Genomic DNA, 23,196 nt, shown 5'->3' with positions numbered 1-23,196 from the left:
ATTAGCCACATTGGTCTGCTCAGATGGGAGCCAAAAAGCAATGCCAGAGAATCAGTCTGTCAGCACGGGAGAGCATTAAAGTTCTCATGTCCTAGTTGGGATTGATTGAGTCTGTGTGAATTTGGAGGACATACATATAAACGGCTCAGTAGAAGAATAGGGGCTGTTTTCATGCCTCACCACTATTTCTCCAGTCTCTCTGTCCAAGGACCCCTTAATGACATTTTTGGAAAGGTAGATGCAACAAGGAAAACTAATATAATTTAGTGACCCCAGAAGTATGCTTTGAGCCATACAGTTGAGAATCCCAGCCACACAATCACTAGGTAGCCATTTTAGACCATGTAGTATCCAGGAAACCCTTTGAAAAAGTTCCAGGAAATGGGGAGAGGGGATGAGAGGAATAAAAGGACACCAACTTCTAATCAAAACAGCCAAGGCAGCAAGCCAGGAACATGGTATCTCCTGCATGCAAATGAGAACAAAGCCTTATTTTTTACTTGAGCTTATAAGGCTTTTTTAAATGACACCTCACCCCCTCACACCCCCCAACACAACACACACCACCCAGTCAATTGACTTTTTCTATCCTAAGAACAGCAGGAAGCATTCAGAGCTCTCACCTGTAATCACGAAGGATGTTCTGTCTGGATCAGTTTAAGAGGTGGACTTGGGTGTTTCTTATTTTATAGCTTTCAGATTTATTGGTCTTGAGTAGGCCCTAGAAGCAGCACATCTCTAAGCTGTTTTTTTCTCCCACTCTGAGAAACTGAGACGTTTGTGAACTTGGCCAGTCTGATTGATGCCCCAGTTATAACTAGTGAGGGGATAACTGACTAACGCTTGAAAATACCTCCAATGGCACCTACGCTGGAAATTTTCCAGTTCACTTAAATAAGACAAAAGTGATCAAACCAAGACAAATCACAAAACAATCTCATAGTGCTTGGATCCTTTGCTTGACTTCAAGCATTATTTAAACTCCAGTCTCCTCCTCACCACTGTTTAAAAGGATGTAATAGTTTGGCCATGGGGAAGCCTTGTTCCATTAGATGTCCTACTCTAGAAGATAAGGAGCATGTCAAATGTTCTAGCCTCTAAGGGTGGGCCCCATGGTTGGATCAGCAGCCATGCCTGGGAGGAGTGAGAGTGAAGTCACTCCACACTGTCTTTAGCTCTAGATCCCAGGATTTCTTACCCTGGCGTGGTAGAGACTTGGGATTGGCTGGAAGTCATGTATCTCGGAGTTTGACTGTATGCCAAGCTCCCCAATGGATTGTTCAAAGCTTGGGTCATGCTAGAGGGTACACAACATGTTTGTCCAGCATTCTCCAAATTAATCAGCACAACTCAAGACGATTCCCAGGGGCCAGATACAGTCCATGCGGTCATTTTGTTGGAATAGCATTTCTGGCATGAAACTCTTCATTCTATTTTGCTGTTGACAGCTGACATAAATTTTTTGCAGCCCAATTCGTGTGTACAATCGGTGTGCTTCAAGATTTACCCCAAAAATGGAAACAGGGACTGAGGGACAGAGAACTTGGCAGGCACTGAGTAACTCTGAGAAACCAGAACCAACTAAATATTTTGTTGCCTATCAGCAGCTTAATTAAAATTGCTCCTAGTTACTGCTATTTATTTTTGCATGTCTCGTTGGTTAGAAAAAAAGAGAATGAAATATTTGCAGTGTCATTCGTTTGTGCTTTGTCCTGCCTCTAAAGCAGTCTCTCTCTCTCTCTCTCTCTCTCTCTCTCTCTCTCTCCCAGTGCTGGAACTTTGCCTGTCACCTTCCGTTGCTTGGAAGACAATCTAGGGATTGACAAGCGTGTGACCAGATTCGTCCTTCCAGTCGGAGCAACCATTAACATGGATGGCACAGCCCTTTACGAAGCTGTGGCAGCCATCTTCATAGCCCAGATGAATGGGGTCATCCTGGATGGAGGTCAGATTGTGACTGTCAGGTGAGCGAAGTGCGTGCAGAGGGAACGGAGAAGCATCCATCGACCCCATTCCCATTCTGCACCGAGTTCCCTTGATGGAGGCTGCTTGACTGTCAGCCCCTGTGAACACGCAGTGAAGGAATTACTGGCCGACTTCAGAAGGAAAAGATGGTGATAGGGAAAGGAAGAGGCTCAGTCCCATCTGTGTGCATTGTACATGCCTACCCATGTCAGAGCCCAGATACCATTTGACTGCTAATATTCCCACTGAATTGGCCATACAATTATTTCTATGCTCATTCAACACACAAGGTAAATCAAGCTTAAAAATATGGCCGTTTGTCCAAGGCCATACTGCTACTTGTGAGCTTGCACGGATGTGGCTGGGGTGACATTTACTGATTCTGGGTCCAATTATTCTGTCATTAAAATATGTTCCATTCTTGGGCATGGCAGATAGCTCAGTGGATAATGGCATTTGCCTCCAGATTTCAGTCCTGTGGCCCTACATAATGGAAAGAGACAACCAACTTAAGTTGTCCTTTGATCTCCATCCATGTAGTGTATGCACACATAAAAAAATTAACCTTTAAAAATACTCCTTTCAAGAAAGACAAACATGGTATATACTCACTTATATAGAACTACAAGATATGATAAACATCATGAAATCTACACACCTAAAGAAGATAATCAAGAAAGCAGACACGGGCAAAGATGATCAATCCTCATTTAGAAAGGCAAATGGGATGTGCATTGAACGTATGACAGGAGTCTACCGCAAAAGGCATCTGAAAGACTCTAACTAGCAGTGTTTCAAAGCAGATACTAAGACTCATAACCAAACCCTCGGCAGAGTGCAGGGAATCATATGAAAGAAGGGGAGTTAGTATGATATGGAAAGGATAGGAGTTCTACAAGGACCAAATATATCCAGGCACAGGGTCTTTTCTGAGACTGATACTCAACCAAGGACCATCTATGGATATAACCTAGAACTTCTGCTCAGATGTGGCCCGTGTTAGCTCAGTAACCAAGTAGTTTCCCAAAGTAAGGGGAACAAGGACTATTTCTAACAGGATCTCAAGGGCAGGCTCTTTGACCTCCCCACCCCACCCCAGGGGAGGAGCAGTCCTGTTAGGCTACAGAGAAGGACTTTGCAGCCAGCCCTGAAGACACCTGATAAAACAGGGTCAAATGAAAGGGGAGGAGGTCCTCCCCTATCAGTGGACTTGGAAAGGGGCAGGCAGAAGACCAGGGAGGGAGTGTGAGGTTGGGGAGGGAATGAGGGAGTGGGATACAGCTGGGACATAGAGTTAACAAAATGTAACTAATAAGAAAAATAAAATTAAAAAAAAAGAAAAAAAATACTCCTTTCAGTATTCCAAGGCACGACGGTAGACATGACGAACTACTGAGATTCATCAGTGCCACATAGACTATTTTAGTGTAAATAAGGAGCACACATTTCTGCTCTCTCTAGAACTTTCATTTACTGTGTTCACTAGTTTTTAATTGAGAACATTGTCCTGAGAAGTCATCTCAAATGAGTTGCTTCTCCGTAAACCGAGATCTTATCTGTAGGTAAAGCCCTTGAAAGCTTCAGCCTTCAAACCATTCAGTGCTGTGCTGACACCATACCACGACATCATTTTAGTTTCGTCACATCTACTCCAACTAGGAGCTTCTGTTAAACGAGAAGGCAGTTCCTGGGTTTAACCAAAGTAGAAATCCAAACAATAACAGCGAAACAGTGAACTACCTCCTGGTCCTACAAATGAGGAAGGTATTTAGAACCCGGGACTGTGAATTGGCAGTTGGTGGACTGAAGCAAGCTCAGAGCATTGCTGTTTGCTTTGTAATATGCTGTAAAATAATTAGAATGTTAGTGTCTTTTAAGACAGGTGTTTTCCGTTTACCGGTTGTCCTGCCCCTTACCACCCAGACCTGGCCTTGTCACCTACTACCACTACCTGACCCTTTAAGACTTTTAAAGTCACAACTTTTGGGATGTTACGAATCACATTTCCTTTCTCTCTCAGATTCTATGAGATCAGTAAATGCAAGGGATAGATGGATCACATTTTGTGTAATCAATGTACTTGGAGGCAAAAGAAAATTCTGAAGAACTGTAACAACCACAGCCCTGCTGATTCATTCAGAGAAAAGATTAGGTTGACATGGAAATAACTTTCAGCTTCTAGAATGAGAACAAGTCCAGTCCTGTGGTGCCCCTGACGCGGCATCCTTCATAGTTTACCTCAGCAGTTCACTTCCCAGCAATCTGAAAAGGAAGGATATCCATTGTCACCATTTCACAGAACAATGAGATGAGCCTAGGGGTGCTTATATATGAGACCTAGTCTTCAGGGTTGTGGATACCATAGGCAGGTGTCACATCTTGGCTCCTTAGCCACCCCTTTTCCACCCCATACTCTCCTTCCTGACTTTAACGCAAAGGAAGCTGTTAGAATAGAACTTTTGTTGCTCTTATCTCCATTGCACATGGAGAAGCCATATCCTTTGTGTCCAGATTCATATAGTGGCCTTTTCCTGCCTTCAAACCCTTAACAGCATGTTCCGTCTCTACTTTAGAAACTCTGGAGACAGCTGGTGTCTGTCCTATGGCTCATGGACTAGCTCATTCTCTAGGAGGCTTTAGTGGTCTTAGGGCCATTTGTAAAAGATTCAGTTCCTTTGTTTCTGATTTCTCTACATACTGAGGTTATTGGGATACCATACTTACAACCGGCCCAGGAGACTGGAATTTTCAGTGTTTTATGGGTTGATACCCCAAAGGAACTGCCACGTCAGAGCCGTGCCTCATGCGTCTATCTGGGAGCCTTTTAGCCAGCTCAGGGCTATTTTTGCTGGGTTACAAGTTCCTTCCTCATAGCCATTCCAGATGGCTTTAATGAACATTCCATACACACCAGAGCTTGACTCAACAACTAAGTAAGAAAACAAAGAAAATAAAACTGCTCCAGGTTTAACATGTGATTTGGAAATATAAATAATGCCTTACGAAACCACTTCATCTGAATGATGAGGAAACTGAAGCTCAGAGAGTCCAGACATCTAGAGGATGGCTAAAATTCAGGTTCCAGAATTGTGATACAGTCTTTTGTTTACTGAGGATCTTAATTTGTGGCCTTCGAAGTATCTTTAGAAAATGGATATTGGGTTCTATATATCTCAGTTGGTGAAAATAAGGCACAAATAAAGAAAAAAATTCTTGCCCAAGAGCATGTCTGTAAGTGGTCTATAAGTAGGACTTGAACACAGGCCACTTACATGTGGGTCTCCGCTATCATGCTGTTGAGCTGCCTTTGTATGTTTATTTATCTGACCTTTACAAACACCTTGTGCTGTAGAACCTCCATCTCCTCATCTACATTATGAAGACAGCAATCCCAGAGTCTCGGGGGTTGAGAGCATCATGCATGTTGCATCTCAATAGATGGGAGCTATTGGAATTGTTACTATAAATGACATGCGTAAGATACAACGTGAATCCCATCATATGAAATGAAAAAGTGACTGTGACCTAATGAGTACCACAGGTTAGTCACAATGAAAAACTTGCTTGAGATCAGGGTGTCAAACATGAATCTTGTCCTAAAAGATATCACGTGAGACTTCCAACTTCCCATGCTTCAAAACTCTTGGGTGAAAAGGGCTTCTTGGCTTAATAAAACCTTTGGTCAAGCAATGATGGCTTTATGTTCTTTCATTCTTGGCCTTGACAGCAATAGGCTTACCCTCCAGTGCATATTATGGGATTAGAATTTGAGCAGTGACTAAGTGACTTGGATTTTACTGGCATTACATAATTCTATCTACTTGGAATTTATTTTATATTAACAATGCTAGTGTTGGGAACTTTCACTGAGCGAAGGAGAAGATTGGCCATATTTGTTTAAATCTTGGCCTCTGGGCAAGTTTAGTCAAATCCTTCTTAATTGTATACATCTGAAGGTCTGCCTCTACAGGTCCCTGCATGGTATATGTGTAGTTCTCTGCCTACAATGTATTCGGGGGAAAACTAGCCAAATTTAGCTTCATGTTTCACAATTGTGCAAATCCCTCAACTTCTCTTCTCTCTTATGTTGGGAGAGCAGTGACCAAGAACTTTCTGTATAATTATTAAGTCATATAACTTCCAGGAGCTAGCATGTAGCAGAATCAAGCAGAGGAGTGTTCAAATCCCAGAAGACCATTTTGAATCTGTGTGACCCTAAGTTACCCCACCCATCCAATTCCTGATTGTCTCATCGTGAAAGGACATGTTTACGTACCTTGCATGGTTACTGTGAGGTCCTGCTTTGATGGAACTTGGCACAGCCTCCAGGAACTTGCCTCTAGAGAAGCCATCCAGGGGAGTGGAATACTAGACAAAGCATAACAGATCAAAGGACCAGGGGCAGACCGAGAATGCTCAAGATAACACTGTCCGTAGGAGGACAAAGTTGTTGTTAAATTTGACTCCCAACAAGAATTTCATATATATATATATATATATATATATATATATATGAAATTATATATATTTGTCTCACAGAACCAAAAGCCAGTTCAATTAAAATGGCCACAGTACTTATAAGTGACTCATGACCAAAGCAACCCATGCTGAAAATCAAACAGCAAGGCGAAGGATGACTGGGACCTGGGAATCCCTCCTTCCCTTCTGTCCTGTCCCTACTGGGGAAAGGATGAGGAGTCCCAGCTGTCTGGGGCTTTAGGGAAGTTTCACTCCCACAACTTTCTCACTTTGTCTCTGAGTTCCTGAGAAGAATGGCGGTTTACTTGGCTTTGGGGTTGCAATGTGCCCAATCTCTCTTAAGTGCCTTTGTGCTTACTGGCTCCTAAAAGCTGCTGACCACCACATGAAAAAAATTCCCTCATTTATCCTTTGCACAGACGAGGAAGTCGAGGTACAAAGAGAAACAGTTGCCCAAGGTCGTGCACGTGGCTGACAAATGGTAGAGCTAGGATTTTAACCTAGGTTGTTTAAGCTCAAAAAGTTTCTACATGCTCTATCTGCCACCTTAGATGGGCTTGATCATGGAGTTCTCTAAAACACAACATAGCTCCCTGCTGGTGTGACAGGGAAAGGACACAGGCATGCTCTGTAGATCACACCCAGGCATGTAATATACCTGAACAGGGTGACAAAATGAAACAAGCATGCCAGTCCACTGAAGTTACAGGGATCTTCAAGCTCTCAGTTACAGGTATTGGGATACTAGGCTGGGCCACACTGACGGACCGACTTGGTTAAAACCTTCTGAGAGCCTATAGTTTGGTGCCTGAGTGCCCATTCCAGAAACACTGTAATGTCTTAACTACAAAGCAAGCAAACCTCATTTTTTTTCAGCACATGCAAAATCACATGGGGAACCCTAATTCCAGAAGCAACGTTCTATTTAGAAGTGACAGCACCAGGTCCGAAGAGATGGTTTGCCTGACGAACTTGAGGACCTGAGTTAGAGTCCAAAACCCACATAAAATACCAGGCGCAGGGGCAGGTGTGTTTAATGCTAATATTGGAACTGGAAGACAGGCAGATAACCTGGGACACAGTGGCTAGATGTTAAGTTCTAAAAACCTGCCTCAAAGGAGGTGGATGGCGTACCTGAAGATGACATACAAGGTTGTCCTCTGACCTCTACATGTATAACATGTACGCTTGCACCCATACATACACACAAGCAGTTAAAAAATTAAGTGATTGCCTCTATGAAACAACATGTACAAAGATGGAAAAGTCACTGCCACTTATGCCCCAGGAGCCCTCTGGTATATAGACAGGATGCTTAAACTTTGAACTCTGGGGAAAGAGTTCAAATTTGCGGCAGGTGTGCTCCTGGTGTTCCTTGAAAAGTTGATGAAGAACCGCATGAGAAGTTTTTTTTTTTTTTTTTTTTTTATTCCGTTATCATTACGTGGCACCCTCTTTATGAATAATGTGTTTTCCAGCCTAGGGAGAAATGTCCAGGCAAGTGAAACTGACTGTCTTTTGGAATATGTTAATTGCTTCCCCTGATGTCCACTTCACTGGTTCTGCATATTTCCTGTTCTGAGTTCTCATGTTAACATTGGCAAGGACCTCCTCAGACTTTTGCCACGTAGTCCAGCGAACTGTGGCACCCACCGACACACGGAGGCATAAACGGAAGTGAATGCAGTTGTGTTCCCACAGGAGGGGAGAGGGTGACTAACTCCTTCATCTTTAATCTTTCCATGACTGCTTTTAGAACGTCAACTGCCTTAGCCCTGCGTACGTTAGACTAATTTGGTATATCACAATGGGGCTGCCACCCTAATCCACGAATTTATAAGTGTCCATCATTGTTGAGCTCAGTTCCTGGGTATTAGTAGTTTACATTTCTTTCTTCCCTGGAGAAAGAAAGGAAGGACTTCTGATGGCTGTAGGAAAATTGGAAGATTGTATGTACATATCTCTAAGGTTGCCAAGACTCTCTGTCTTCCTGTGACCTGGATTTCTCTGTCCTTGCAGCCTCACAGCCACCCTTGCGAGCATCGGCGCAGCCAGTATTCCCAGTGCAGGGTTGGTCACCATGCTCCTCATTCTCACCGCCGTGGGCCTGCCGACAGAGGACATCAGTCTGCTGGTGGCGGTAGACTGGCTTCTGTAAGTGCCTGGGGGTTGGGTTGGGGGGGGGGGGCGGATTGTGAGTGATGCCTTCATGGAGTGGACAGGTGGCAAGACTGCAATGCAGGACCAAGGAGTTAAAAAGTAATTTGAAGGCCTCCTAATCTAGTGGAGGAGTCAGTTAAGTCATAATACAAAGATAAAATATAGTGATGAGAGGGCTTGGGATACAGCTCCGTGGGTAGAGTATTTGTGTAGCTTTGGTTCCCAGCACTGCACAAACCAGGCAGCATGGTTTGTGCCCGTAATCCCAGCCCTGGGGAAGGACAGCTAGATGATCCGGAATTCAGAATCATCCTTGACTGCATAGTGAGTTTGAGGCTAGCCTGGGCTATTTGAGACCCTGTCTCAAAAAAGAAAATGTAGCTGTAATGATACAGGCAAAGACCCTCAAAGCATTTTACTGAGTGAATGGAGCCAGATACAGAAGAATGTGCATGCATATAAGTGCGTTTACATGAAGCTCTAGGAGGAGACACTATAAGCCATATAGCAGTAAGAAGTGATGCGTGGTTCCCTTGTATCAGGGTACTAGGAAAACTCTGAAGAATAATAGAAGTGGCCCATATTCACAGGTGTTTTGTATTTGTCACTACTTGTCGCACTATGTGTTTAAATAAATGGGTACAGTTTAATGTACATTAATTTCAATTAAATAAAGCATAGAGCCATCTATGTCAGCCTAAGATGAAAGGGCAAAGTGGAGACTATCAGAAAACAGTAGAAGAGGTTGCGCCATGTGTCAGCTCCTGTAACAGGCTAGACCAGTCCTGAAAGTTTGCTGTTGTATCATTGCCGTATTGTAGGACAGGATGCAAGGCTTGGACTCAGGAATGGACAGAGATTTGACCCCCGGCCTGCCTTGTTCTGTAGCCCATCATATTCTTGTTCGTGGTCAGATTTAAGTTTCAGAAGGCAGGAAGAGCTATGCTAAGCCATAACTGATTAAGAAGCCTCAAGATACTTAGGTGGAGGAGAAATAGCACATCCTTATGAAAGCCACCTGTGCAAAGGCACTGTGGCTGCAAATGATATGGAGTCTTTAAGTGAAGGAAGGTGTGGTAAGATGGACAATGCCCTTGGAGGCCACGTAGGGAAGCTTGGGTCTGACCATGTGCATTTAGCCTGGCTGCATTTCCCAGTAAAGAACATTTTGCTAGTGTAGAAGATTCATAGTCCATTCATAAGTGTGGACAAACCTGGCTAGCTCATCCCCAAACAGGGACACTGGGATAGAGCCTCTCTAAGGGTCTTTGTGAGGACACTGCTGTTCTTTGAGAATCATGCTGATGTATCATATCTGTCCTTGGAGTTAAATGGTAAAGTGCTGGACAGTGTCATGGCTCTTAACATCAGAGGTACACTGTGACAAGTACTGGCAGAAATGGACGGCCAAAGTGCCTTCACTTCCTTTTCAAACTGTGTTGTGAACCAAAGTTCTGATGAGCATAAATTTTAGGATGAAGAAGCCAAATTTTTATGGACTTAAATTTTTATCTCCTACATGCTCCAGCTCTTCCAAAAATGCTAACCCTGAGGGGATGAAGAGATGAAGGCTAGAAGAAAGCCTAGATTCCTTGCCTTTTGTACCTGGTGTTGGGATTTGCTTTGGAACAAAAAGAGGCTCCAAGGACAATCCCACAGGGCTGCTGGGAAGCCACAGCACTTCCTGTCTGCCTCCTTCATCATCAGAGACACGTTCTTATGGAGATGGCTTGCTTGACTGGGACCTTATGTCTGTTTCTGCCTGCCTCTCACATCCTGGTGGTGGGCCTGTCTCTAATAATTTTTTTTTATGCACTGTCTTGGCACCAAGATGCCATGGTATCTACTCAGGCAGGGCAGCTGTGAGTTAGTGGTTCAGGGTGGGAAGAATTAGGAGGGAGTGAAATACCAGAGACAAAGGTGCAAGGTGAGTTATGGGTGAGGAGAAGGGCCTCACCCATAAGGGGAAAGAAAGACATTGTCAGTATTTGGGGACAAAGGATATATTGGGAGTCTGCTAACCCTAAATTAACTACACAAAAAGAGTGACAAAGGAAGTTGTTCAAGGTCCACCGCCCTCCCCCTTTTACTTACTGATTCCATTCTCTCCAGCTCTTTCCCTCTTGAGCCTCCTCAGGTCCTGCTATAAATTTTCTTATCTCCTGCAAATCCATTGCCTCATCTCTTATTGGGCTTTTTTCCAAAACCTGAAATCCACCATTAGAATTCATCTTTTCAGGGCCATCATCAGGCAGATGGCTCACTTAGCAATTGCCTTGCAAGCCTGGCGACCCAAGTTCCATTCCTAGAACCCTTGTAAAGTGGAAGGAGAGAACCAGCTTCACAGGGTTTTTCTCTGACTTCAACATACATGCTGTGTCACCCACCCCCCCCACACACACATGCACACACGAGCACACACACACACATAGACACAAACAAATCAATAATTTAAAAGTTGAGCATAGGGATGCACAACTGTCACCCCAGAACTGGGGAGGCAGAGGCAGGCAGGTTGTGGCTGGCCATCTTAGTCAAATCAGTGAGTCCCGGGCTAGAGGAGAGGTGAAAGACCCATCTGACAGACCAGGGAGATGGTATCTGATGAAAAGATGGCTGAGATCTGGGGTTGACTTCTGGCACGTCACCCGCACATATTCACACACGCACACATCGGAACATACACACCTGCCCTCATGCATGTGCATGCTGCTCACAGATGCGCACACAGAGAATTTAATCTGGTAGACATTTGTACTGCTGGAGCCCTCCCCTCAGTATAACGGCAGCGTTTCTGAGTGGCAAGTACGCAGTCACATAATCAGGGACAAGGGAAAGGCGCCGATGTTTGGCAGGTGCTATGGCACCTCTGCACCTGCTTTTCATTTACCCTTGATGAGTTCTATGGCGTACGCATTAGATGACAGAACTGTTCATCACAAGAATAAGTGTCTTGCCAGGCAGTAGTGGTGTGCGCCTTTCATCCCAGCACTTGGGAGGCAGAAGGAGGTGGATCTCTGTGAGTTCGAGGACAGTCTGGTCTACAGAACAAGTACCAGGTGAGCCAAGGCTACACAAAGAAACCATGTCTCAAAACAACCACCCCCCTTCCAAAAAAAAAAAAAAGAGTCAGTGTCTTGCTGAAGCACAGTAGAGCTAGTATGACCAGGGCAGGGTTCTTCAGACTGCTCCATGTTGTCGCCACAAAGTCTGTCATTGAAGAGCAGGGAGTAGAGAGGTCCAGAGTTGGCAAAGCTGGAGAAGATGGGCCTACTGGGGGAGGGCATCATTGTTCCCATAAAAACCCACATTGACATTTTACCTCACTTTAAGAGGAAAGACCTTCAGAACTGCTTTCTGAAGGAAGAATGGCCCTGGTGCCTTCATATAGTGTCGAGTCCAGCCCCTTTCCCCCTCTTGCTTTGTTCTGCCACCTTCTAGCATATGATGGTGCAGGAGCCTGGCCACACCAGATTCTAGTGCCTTGAACCTAGTACTTATCAGACTCTGTAACTCTAAGAAAATCAATTTCTGTTCTTCATAAATTTCCCAGTCGCAAGTGTTTTGTTATAGTACTACAAATGGATGAAGACGTTCTTGATTCTTTGTATTAACAACCAGACTCTTTTGTTTGGCTTTCTTTCTTTCCTTCTTTCTTTCCTTCTTTCTTTCTTTCTTTCTTTCTTTCTTTCTTTCTTTCTTTCTTTCTTTCTTTCCTTCTTTCTTTCTTTCTTCCTTCCTTCCTTCCTTCCTTCCTTCCTTCCTTCCTTCCCTCCTTCTTCTTTTCTTCCTTTCTTCCTTTCTTTCTTTCCCCTTCCAGGATTAAAGCCTAACTAAACAGAGGTCAGTGAGGTAGGATCAAGTTAGCCACTCTTAAGTTAGCCACTCTTAAATTCAAGCTCTCTAGCCCCAGCAAGTCTGCCACGATGAGCCTTGGAGTTCTTGGCAGTCTCCTGCTCTCAAACCTGTTGGATGAGAGTCACTTCATGAAATATTAAAGACCCTGCCTACATCTGACCTAAATGTTAGCAAATGGAATAGGAGGGCGCTTCCTCTCAGATCACCCCATGCAGGTGTCCACATGCTTGCACTTGTGTAGGAGGGTACAGTGTCCTAACTGTATGTGTGCAGTGTGCCAGCAGGAAGGAGTTGGCTGAACACCACCAAAAAAAATAGCGATCTTTCTGGATTAATTTCCTTGACAAAAATCATGCAAGAAAACAAAAACCAAAACAACAACAGACAAACAAACCAAACCAACCAACCAACCAACGAACCAACCAAAAAAACCTGTCCTGAACCAAATCAGGAAATAAAAGCACCAATGAAAAGCTTTTTCCTAGGTCTAAGATTGTGGTCTCAGAAAAGCTGAGGCCATGTGATCAAGAAGAAAGGGAGGAGGATGCTTTGAGGATCTTGGGAAGATGGACATGAGAGTTGGGTTAGACCTGTTTTGAGTCAGTACTGATGTCACACTCTCCCTTACCAGTGAGAGTTCTGGAAACTTCAGCTCGCTAACCTTCATGGGCTTCAGATGTTCACTGGTGTATGAGTGGGAATGGGGGCTGGGGCGCCAGAGGAGGTTGGCTGTTGTTTAGGAAAGTAATTGATGGAGGAAGAGCAGAGAAAAAAAAAAGGGGTTTTTCTTCTTTAGGCCAAAGTCTGTGAGCTTTTTATAATGCTAGCAATTTTTCAATTTAAAACCAAACAGAGGCAGCAGTGACATTTAATGTGTCAACAGTGTTTGCCAACTGCTGGAGCGCATCCATTCTCATTACAGCCTTTCAAAGCCCTAGATGCCTGTTTGTGGGCAGGCTTAGCTGCTTTGTAAAGGTCATGGTGAAAGCCAAGGTTCTAGAGCATTTCAACATGCCCAAGTCCTGAAGTACGGGGGAGGCAGGCCTGGTTAATGCTTGAACCATCCCCTGGGTCCAAGAAACCCTTTGTATCGAAACATAGATATAATTTATAAGAAATTATGGAAAGATAATAAGTCGGGAAGATAAAGAAAAAACTGAGATAATACCAATACCAGAGGCAGATAATAAATTCCTGGGTCTAGAAAGAGCTAGAAAGGAAGAGCCATATACCATAGCATGGAGGTGTGGGCCACTTCTCCTATGCTGTTCTGTTAGGGAGATCTTTTTCTGGACTCATGGTTGCTAAGCAAGCTAAGGGAGGATTGAGAGGACATCTGAAAAGTATACCGCAGAGCTTTGATCCTCAAGAGTCTACGATCAATCTGATGTAGATTCAGGAGGTCTAGGATGTGGTACAAGAACTGACGTTTCTACCAAGTTCATAGGTGGTACTGATGATGGGGTCCAGGGATCGCACCTGTGCAAGTAGGGAAGGAGTTTCAGATCAGCCAGGGTCTTCCTGACTACAGGCATCTAAGCACTGCATATTGAATGACTATTGACAGTTCATGCATCCACTCAATGAAATTGCATTGTCAATGAGGAAGTATCAGGCCTTGTTCTGATCACGTAGCACTGATTCCCTGAAAAGTTACAGCAAATCATAAGGAATCTAATGGGGGTGCCCCATGTAGCTGAGGTAACCAAGAGACATAATTTATCCTGTTCGGTAGCCAGTAAATGACCAAACTGCAATTCAGAGTACAGACAACTTGGACGTTTCTTGGGTATTGTAAGCCTGAGAAGATGGGTTCTCTGATGCTGGCTTAAGACATATGCAGCGGGATGCAGTGCTGCACGCCTGTAATCCCAGCACTCAGGGAGGCAGAGGCAGGTGGGTCTTAGTGAGTTTGAGCCCAGGCTAGTCTCTAAAGCCCCCAGGACAGCCAAGGCTACACAGAAAAACCCTGTCTCAAAAAAGAAAAGAAAAGAAAAGAAAAGAAAAGGAAGATGCAAATGTTTTAAACACACACACATATACACTACATACAAAACTTACCTAACTTCCAGTCCATTCCCGATGGAAAAGAAAGCCAACCTCTACATCCACTATCTCTCTGAAGACTCTAGAAGCTTATATTAATGTCATTCTCTGGCTTTTCGTTTTCCACACACGCAAAATTCTCATTTCTTTTTTATCCTATCTCCAGTGTATGTCAGCTTCACTGTGGAATGTGATCCACATTCCACCAAGTCTTCCCCTACCAACTCATGGGCCTCTGACTCAAGGCAAAACAATAGCACATCCTGGGACTAGGTGGTTGCCACAGGCTGAACAGCAACGCCATTTTTAATATGTCACAAAAGCTAAGGAGAATCAGAAAATGCAAAGTCTCTGTCACCTACAACTGAGTCTCACTGTTGTCTGAACCCTGAAATTACAATTATATCAGCATAGGAAGGAAATTTTTATAGAGTTTTTTGTTTCATTTTTATTCATGTGCATTTGTAGGTATGTGCACGTGGGTACAGTTTCCTGGTCCAGAGTACAGTCTCAGTTGTGATGTACCTCATGTGGATGCTGAGAATCAAGCTCAGGTCCTTTGCAAAGAGCAGTACAGGCTTGGAACTGCTGAACCTGCCCCAGCAATGAAAATTTAAATACAGAGAATCTCTTTCCCTATAAATCATCTCTTTACTGTCCTACATGTCTCGTGATCTCCCCTGCCTTGACTTGGCCACGTTCAATCTCTTTGTTTTGCTGAGTCCTCTTGTTCTTCTCATTGAGTCTTTTACAAGCTCTTTGTTCACCCCCTTCAGGCTGGATTTCTATGACTCCCTCCTCCTTTTGGATGATGCCTGCCTGCATCCTCGCTTTTCACAGTGATAATCCTGCCAGATGTTTTGATGAGCAAACAACCCTCTCTTTATCTTCAGTTCCTCTGCTTCTAATCCAAAGGAACAATTCATTCTATTCTTGCTCCTGCTCCTATCTACTTCCCAAGTCTCCCTCCCTTCTTGGGGCCACACTGAATGCTCTCTGGTTTCTGTGTTCTCAGACTTAACCAAGCATAGATAGAAACCATTTTTAAGAATGCATCTGAACTGATCATGTACAGACATTTTTGTCTTAGGAGTCTTCCCAAAACAATGTAATTCAGGTGTTTATGCAGTGTTTCTACTGTGTTGGGTACTGTAAGTGATCTAGAGGCGATTTAGGGTACACGGGGAGGGGCCTGCAGGTTATAAGCAAATGTTAGAACATTTGGTGTAAGGGACTTGAGCATCTGTGGATTTGGGTATCCGTAGGAGGTCCTGGAGCCAATTCTTCCATAGAAACTATAAAACATCATCTCAGTATCCAAAGAGTTTACACTTTAGTAAAGAAGTTTCAAAACAACAACCAGATGTGGTGTGCTTAAGAAATCCCAACAGTGTGCTAGGTGCAAAACAAGGAGTATCCATCTGGTGAGAGAATTAAAGGAGAAGTGTACCCATCACTTGGCTAATAATAGCGATGTCACAAGGAGCTAATGGAATGCCACTTATTTTGTGCCATATCAGCCTTTCATATGCAAAGGGTGTTGTGAAGAGCCTCTCAGGTGGCCTGTCAGCAGTTATTATCTTCCCCGTGGGTGGGTCACTGTTCTGATTCTGACAAATGAGAAAGCCGCACAGGAAAAGCTAACTGACCTGCCTTTTAGAGCCAGGTTGGCGCCCCAGGCTGCAATCCAATCACATATTAACCAACAATAGTTACGTGATTCTCCCCATGCCCCCAGTGCCAGCCTGCCCCAGGTCAGCACCACTAGGTGAGCTAGGCTCCTCCAGGTCAGTCAGCATCCTGCCGGCTGAGAACTTGCAATATGCTTGATTTCTACGCGGTTGAGCTCTATGATACCTTCCAGCCTTTGGTTCTTTCACATCTGCAGCAACGATCATTTCGTGCCCCAGCACTTCCTGTGAGAACTTGGACTTTGAGAATGTCTCACACCTCCCTGCCAGAGGACTCGGACCAAGAGAAACAAAGAGCCAGAGTACCTTGGCAAATATTTTTTTTAAAATAAGACAGACCCAGTGATTGGTGTGCAGGACTGTTCAGTTCCCTCTTGTTTTTGGCTCCTGCCAGCCCAGAAAGATGAGCTGTGCCATTTATAGTGAATTCATTAAAGGCAAGATTCTGCTCTCAGCTCTTTTACTTTCTTGCTACCCTAGCAGACAGAATCCCAGAGGTAACATCAACAGTTCTGTTCCTTTTATTTATTTATTTTTGTCATTTCTGTTTTTTTTTCTCCTCCTCCTCCTCCTTCTCCTCTTCTTTCTCCTTTCATCTTCTTCCTCTGTCCCACCCCATCTTTCTCTCTACTACTGAGATCAACATGAAAGACAGACTTTCCCGGGAGGTCAGGAGTAACTGTGTTAGAAAATGAAAGTTATTTGCTTGTGGAAAACTTTCTGCACATGAACCAGAAATTCTCATATCCTTCTTCGGGCCAGAGTTGTACTTCCCTAGAGTCAGTAAGACATTTCCCTGGTGGTATAGAAGTTGCTTGGCTTTCCACTATTTTCTGGGTGGGGAAAAGATACAAATAGAATAGCCATGACTAATCTCTTGACTGGGCATCCTGGGAATTTTCCTAGGATGCATAGTAGCAGAGGAAGTAGGCAGGATGGGGCTTAATCTAAATTGGCATCTTGCTGTTTGACATAAAACCTTTAACTCCTGGCATCTCCCTAAGGACCCCCTCTTCATAAACTTTTCCTGTGTCTTTTATCTTCTTTGGTGATAGAATTTAGTCCCTTTGCCAAAAGATATTACCATTATCTCCACTTTGGATCCCATTCTCTCAGATCTGTCCAGGACTCATTGCCAGAGATCATCATCTTTTCTCTATTTTTTTAGTCTTGTCTTCTCAATGGCCTTCTTTTGACATTTAATCAACCTCAAGTATTTCACTTTTAAAGGAAAAACAACCCAGAAGTCCTCCATATTATCTGCCTCTCTCATCAACTACTCCTTTTCTCCTTTTTCTTCTTGGAAAAGGTTTATATATACATACCTCCTGTCCCTCCTTCTCCTCACAACTTTTAAACAACTTGCAAGAGCCAGGTTCTGTCCTTATAAATGGCTCTCAGTGGATCAATAGCAGTGTCTTTGTTACTAAAACCTAGAGGTACTTCTATTTTCTATGAACTCGAAGTGGTAATTGGCATTGTCTGCCACATCTTGCATATTATAAGAGTTGGAGGAAAAATAGGGTTAATGTTTTCAGGGGGAGACAGTAGTTTAACCAGGCATGTTTGGATGTGCTGCCTAGAAACTGTCAAAAATATTTAAATCGAGTAGATAAAACCTATAGAAATATATTATATATACCTTATAATCAGGCTAAATACCTTTTTAAAAGTGGTTTTTAGCAAATGTCTGAAACTGTGATAAGCATTTTGTTTATATTATTTTATCTTCATAACAACCCTGTGTCCTGGCCATTTTGTTGTTTCAATTTTGAGAAGGCCCACAAATATTAATAGGCTAAGAGTTTCAGCAGTAGGGGACAAAGCTTGCATTTGAGTCCTAACCAGGCTGCCTCTGGAGTCTGTTCTTTGATTCGTTTCTTATGGTGCCATGGATAAAACCCAAGTCATTGCACATACTAGATAATTTCTTTATCTCTGAGCTACATCTCAGCCGCTTTTAGCTGATGTACATAAAAACTATACATATAATTGTATGTTTTTTAATCCTCTAAAGCATACAATTGTATATATATTAGTGGTATCACATAATATCTTGATGCATATATATATATATATATGTGTGTGTGTGTGTGTGTGTGTGTGTGTGTGTGTATGTGTAGTATCTTAGTCAAGTTAAATATGTATGTCTTCCAAAAATTTCTTTATGATAAAAGCTTCCCATGTCCTTCTTCTGTCTTTGAAATGTACACTAGATGTTGGCTGTTCTAGTGACCCTGCTGTACAGTAGCACAGTGGAGTTTTATGCTCCAATCTAAATGTCTAACACCTTGTCTTAACTCCTATCCTGTGTTCCTTTTTGCACACTTATGCTGGGGGGGGGGTCCTTAACCATCAATTTCAAGTACCTGTGGCTGTCCTCAAGCCTATTCTTCATTTAGGTACAGCCTCGACCACCCCTCTGCCAGATGCTCAAGAGCCAAAGAGGGCCCAGTGCGCTCTAAGCAGAGACACACTCAAGAGTTCAATTCAGTTCTGATCACTTGACACCTGCCCCAGCATTATGGGCATATGTGCCTGGTTGAAATCAGGACAGCTGGACTTGCAAGGGAGCCAGCCAGATTCCTTCTAGTGCAGCTTCATCATTCCTACTTCCTAATGACGGATAAATTACATCACATCAAATAGGATTTATTTTAGGTCATTGTTCTAATTATAAAATGAACATTTCCATTCTGCCCGTGACTTAATCATGCTCAGAATTTGAATGGAAGGTGAGTGTCCTCAACTAAGACTATCCTGGCAATAGCATTACATCATCTCCTTTCTCTTATTTTTCACACATCCTTATTTGTTTACCTATTTATTTCCCTTGTGACTGCCCATCACCTTCCTTGATAGAACTTTGGAGGTATAGAAGTGTGGTCAAAGGCTCTTTCACACTGATCAGCTGGTTCTTCCCAAGGGAGAGCACAACTACCCTTAAGACCTAGAGAGGACAGGAGCGCCACAAAGAGACCAACAGAGACAAAAAAAATCTGGGCCCAGGGGGTCCTGCAGAAACTGATGAATCAACCAAGGACCATGCATGGAGAGGACTGAGACCCCCTGCTCAGATGTAGCCGATGGCAGCTCAATCTCCAAATGGGTTCCCTAACAAGGGGAGTGGGGGCTATCTCTGACATGGACTCAGTGGCTGACTCTTTGATCACCTCCCCATGGCAAGGTGGCCTAACTAGGCCACTGAGAAAGAGGTTGCAGCCAGTCCTGATGAGACCTGATAGGCTAGGGTCAGATAGTAGGGGAGGAGGACCTCCCCTATCAGTGGACTAGGGGAAGGACATAGGAGAGGAAGAGGGAGGAAGGATGGGACTGGGAGGAGATGAGGTAAGGTGCTACAGCCAGGATACAAAGTGAATAAATTGTAATATTGTAGTAAATAATAATAATAAAGAAAAAAAATTAAACGCACTGAGCTTTCCTGGTACAGATTTGCTAAGATAAGCCTTTTTTTTAAAAAAAAAAAAATTCATTAACAACCACTTTTTTTTTCAGTACAGAACTTGCAACATAAGTCATGAGGAGGAAATGCAGTCTATATACTTGCTGTTTCCAGCAACCCTCTGAAATATTCTCTACAGGTTCACAGAAAGGGTATATTTTTTCACTCAAATCCTATTCTTTACCTCTAGGGACAGGATGAGAACTTCAGTCAATGTTGTGGGTGATTCTTTCGGAGCTGGGATCGTTTATCACCTCTCCAAGTCTGAGCTGGACACCATTGACTCCCAACACCGTATGCATGAAGACATCGAAATGACCAAGACGCAGTCCATTTACGATGACTCCAAGAGCCACAGGGAAAGCAACTCCAATCAGTGCGTCTATGCCGCACACAACTCTGTCATGATAGATGAGTGCAAGGTACCTTTCCCTTTCCTGGATATCGAGACCTGCATCTGAATAGCGCATGCCGGACTCCTTAAAAACACGAAACTCTGCATCCATTCTTACCATGCTTTTGTAAGGAATCATGTAACCCAAGCTTCTGTGAGACCCAGGCTGCCTCACTCTGCACCCAGCACAGTGGGAAACCAACAAGCCTGACACCAAAAGAACCAGTCGGTCGCTTGTTCTAACAGATTCCCACCTCCACCTCACTCCTCTAATTTGGTCAGTTGTTTTCTTCATTCTTTGGGCCAGGAATTTGTGTGGTTAGAACTCTGATGGCCTTCAGATATTCTCTTCCTCAAAGGAAGGGTCAGGGAAAATGTTGATCAAATATCATTGACTTTATACAGCATGAGTATTCCTCCTTACTCTTTATTACAAATTGTTTTTTTTTAAAAAAAATCACATAAAAGTTTGATTGGCTGTATTTCTTTTATTTTAATATATATATATATATATATATATATATAAAATTGGGGGTGGGTGGGAGGGTAAGTTTTATTCCAGCTTTTATTTTGCATCCCAAATGGGAATGCAGTTTCAAGAACAACTGTCCTTCAAAAACAGTCATCCTGAAAGTCTTTTTAAAATGCCAAATATCACACACTCCAGTTCTCCTGCAGTGTGGATATTCTGGGTTCTCCTCCAAGCTGTTGGGTGCCGAGTCTTCAAGCTTGATGGGTTCTAGCTGGCCTTCACTGTAACTAACTTGACATTTTTAAAGATAGTGTTGTGACCAGAGTGACGCAAACTTGGAGAAACCCTGGCAGATGAGAGAATGGTTAGCTTGCTAAAATTATTGAGTGTCGTAGCTGAGGCCCTTATGAGTCAATAGAGATCCCTTCTACCTTTTTGACTCCTGCTGAAGCAATCACATTTCATCTTCTTTTGTTAAGTCTTGGGCCATTCCCAGTAGTGCCATGGTTTCTGCCAGAGAACTAAGGCTAACAGATGTCATTCCATTTACCATACTGTATGTATGTCCAGAAGACCAGAGGGTCTCCCTTGTTCCTTCTATATCAAGTACATGTGCAGGCAAGCCAGGACTCTGCTACAAACTGGGGTGTAAGACTTCTCTTTAATTAATTAGTTGACAAGACAAAAATAATTTTCATTTTAAAATTTCGGATAGACTTTAGGGCAACAATCCGTTTTCTTGGAATGTTAGTGTTTTTCACATCCAAGTGAATATTTAAGTTCCATTCCGCAAAAATGTTTGGATCAATAAGGGTAAACATTCTGATAGAATGACTTTTATACTTATCAAGTATTTATTGTGTGCCTTGTAAGATTTAGTGCTGTGTCCTTACCCCTCACCCCATTGGCATCCAGTATTTTAATATTCACCCAGTATTTACTGAGTGCCTAGCCTATACAGTCCTGACTTATATACTAGAGCTATGCAAACAAGAATATGTGGTATAATACAAGAGAGAAAGTTCCAACTCAGATCATTGACATGCAAGGAAACATAAGATGTGACAAAGTGGAATCATACGTATTCTTTGTTTCACAGTTATGAGCAAAAAGCATCCTAGTTAATGGTGGGACTCTTTGGGAGCTCCTCAAATGGCTTCTTAAACTGTGGAGAATGTGTTTTGAAAAGCAAGGTGTAGAGGGATGAAGATGTCTTTGGATTTCAGACTTATTTTTCTTAGAGATAGCAAGAGTATTTTACTATGTGTCTTAAGCAAAATGTTGCAAACTGTAAAGGGAGTAAATTGACCCTATCACTATGAAGCAGCTCTGTAAATAGTGACACTTGGTCTCCATTCATCATTATCATCTCCCATCTCCCCAAACAAAATGTGTTGGCTGTGGCCGGCACTCAGTGAATACTGGTTGAATACACCCCACTAGCATCTTGGTTCAATGCCATGTTCAGATAGCCTTTGTTTTATTGGACAGTTTTGTAGAGTTAGCTGATCAATTTCTCCATAAAATTGACTACCCAGTCAACCTCCCGCATCTGTGCAGGATAATTAGCATTTAGGTGGTCAATATTCAATCTGAGAAGACCCTGTGGATAACGTATCTAGGTGAATTGGTTTCATAAATTTCTTAGATGCTTGTAATTTTAGTGAGGTGATTGGCTTTCGCTCTTTTAAGGGGATCAAATCTTCAGCCTTTCACTCAAAGTCAGTTACCTGTGTTGTCACTGATGTTGAAGTAGGCAGCCAGAGCTATGCGCATAGGTGCACATCCTTTTCTGAAGTATTTGGGTCACAATTATTGGAAGAGTGTGTCAGAAGTGCTTGCCAAGGCTTACCCTTGACTGAACAAGAACAAGACAGGGGTAAAATGGCTTAGGGAGTGGACCTAAGCTTTCTTTGTTTCAGCAGGGGGCCAAGGAGTAAAGACACTGTCCCAACTACCTTTGAAATATAGGTCCCAGTTTTTACAAACAAAAAAACATCTTCCATGTGCTGACCGGTCTCTGGAAGCCTTTCTTGACAATTTATGGAAGGGAAAACCAGTTTGCTGCAGCTCTGGTCAAAGCTTTAATAACTACTTCAAGCATTGTTATGTCATGCTAGTATCTTACCTCATAACGGTAGTTTGGAGTTATGCAATAGCCTTTTAATTCTCCTCTGAGTAACAGCACGTAAGTCATCACTGCTGATTGCATGCGTTCTGAGCAATGGCGTATGGGCAGGGTGGAGTAATGTGCTATTTGGGAATTGGAAGAATGGATAGTTTTTTATTTTCTTTGCATGGTTCACCAAGGGCACTTGGTTCTCTGTTCCTAGCATGCGGCCTGCTCTTGATGCATGCATTTCATTTCCACTTGGGTAAAAAGGAGGTCCGATTTCTTTCAAACTTTGCTGCATTTGTCGTGTCTTCATATTCTAATGCTTCCATAAATCCAGTCTCTTCATTATGTGGAATATCAGTCGTGGGTTTAAGTTTGCACGTGACGTTGAGGACAGACAGACAGAAGGTAAGCTAGGAAACCTGCTTAGAAGTGGATGGGAGAACTTCCCTCCTGCATAAAGGTTCAGCTTGCTCTGAGCCACAAGAACAGAATATAATTATAGATTCTTAAATTTGTACGTTAAAATGATTTGGAATACACTGAGACTGA

General features: G+C 43.1%; 1 protein-coding gene across 4 annotated transcripts in view; it reads left to right on the top strand.

Moving 5' to 3' along the window:
- Slc1a2 (solute carrier family 1 member 2) overlaps positions 1–23,196 on the top strand; it is a 128,876-nt gene that overhangs the window by 95,927 nt on the left and 9,753 nt on the right. For all 4 annotated transcript variants that reach the window (XM_055599761.1, XM_055599767.1, XM_055599756.1 and 1 more), the window contains exons 8-10: positions 1,770–1,964; positions 8,464–8,598; positions 19,853–20,084. In XM_055599761.1, coding sequence (XP_055455736.1) covers positions 1,770–1,964; positions 8,464–8,598; positions 19,853–20,084 — 562 coding nt within the window. The remainder of the gene's footprint in view (positions 1–1,769; positions 1,965–8,463; positions 8,599–19,852; positions 20,085–23,196) is intronic.

Source organism: Psammomys obesus, unplaced genomic scaffold, assembly GCF_907164565.1.
Source record: "Psammomys obesus unplaced genomic scaffold, mPsaObe1.curated_primary_1811, whole genome shotgun sequence".
NCBI classification, from domain to species: domain Eukaryota; kingdom Metazoa; phylum Chordata; class Mammalia; order Rodentia; family Muridae; genus Psammomys; species Psammomys obesus.
This window is presented reverse-complemented; position numbering and strand designations above follow the sequence as displayed.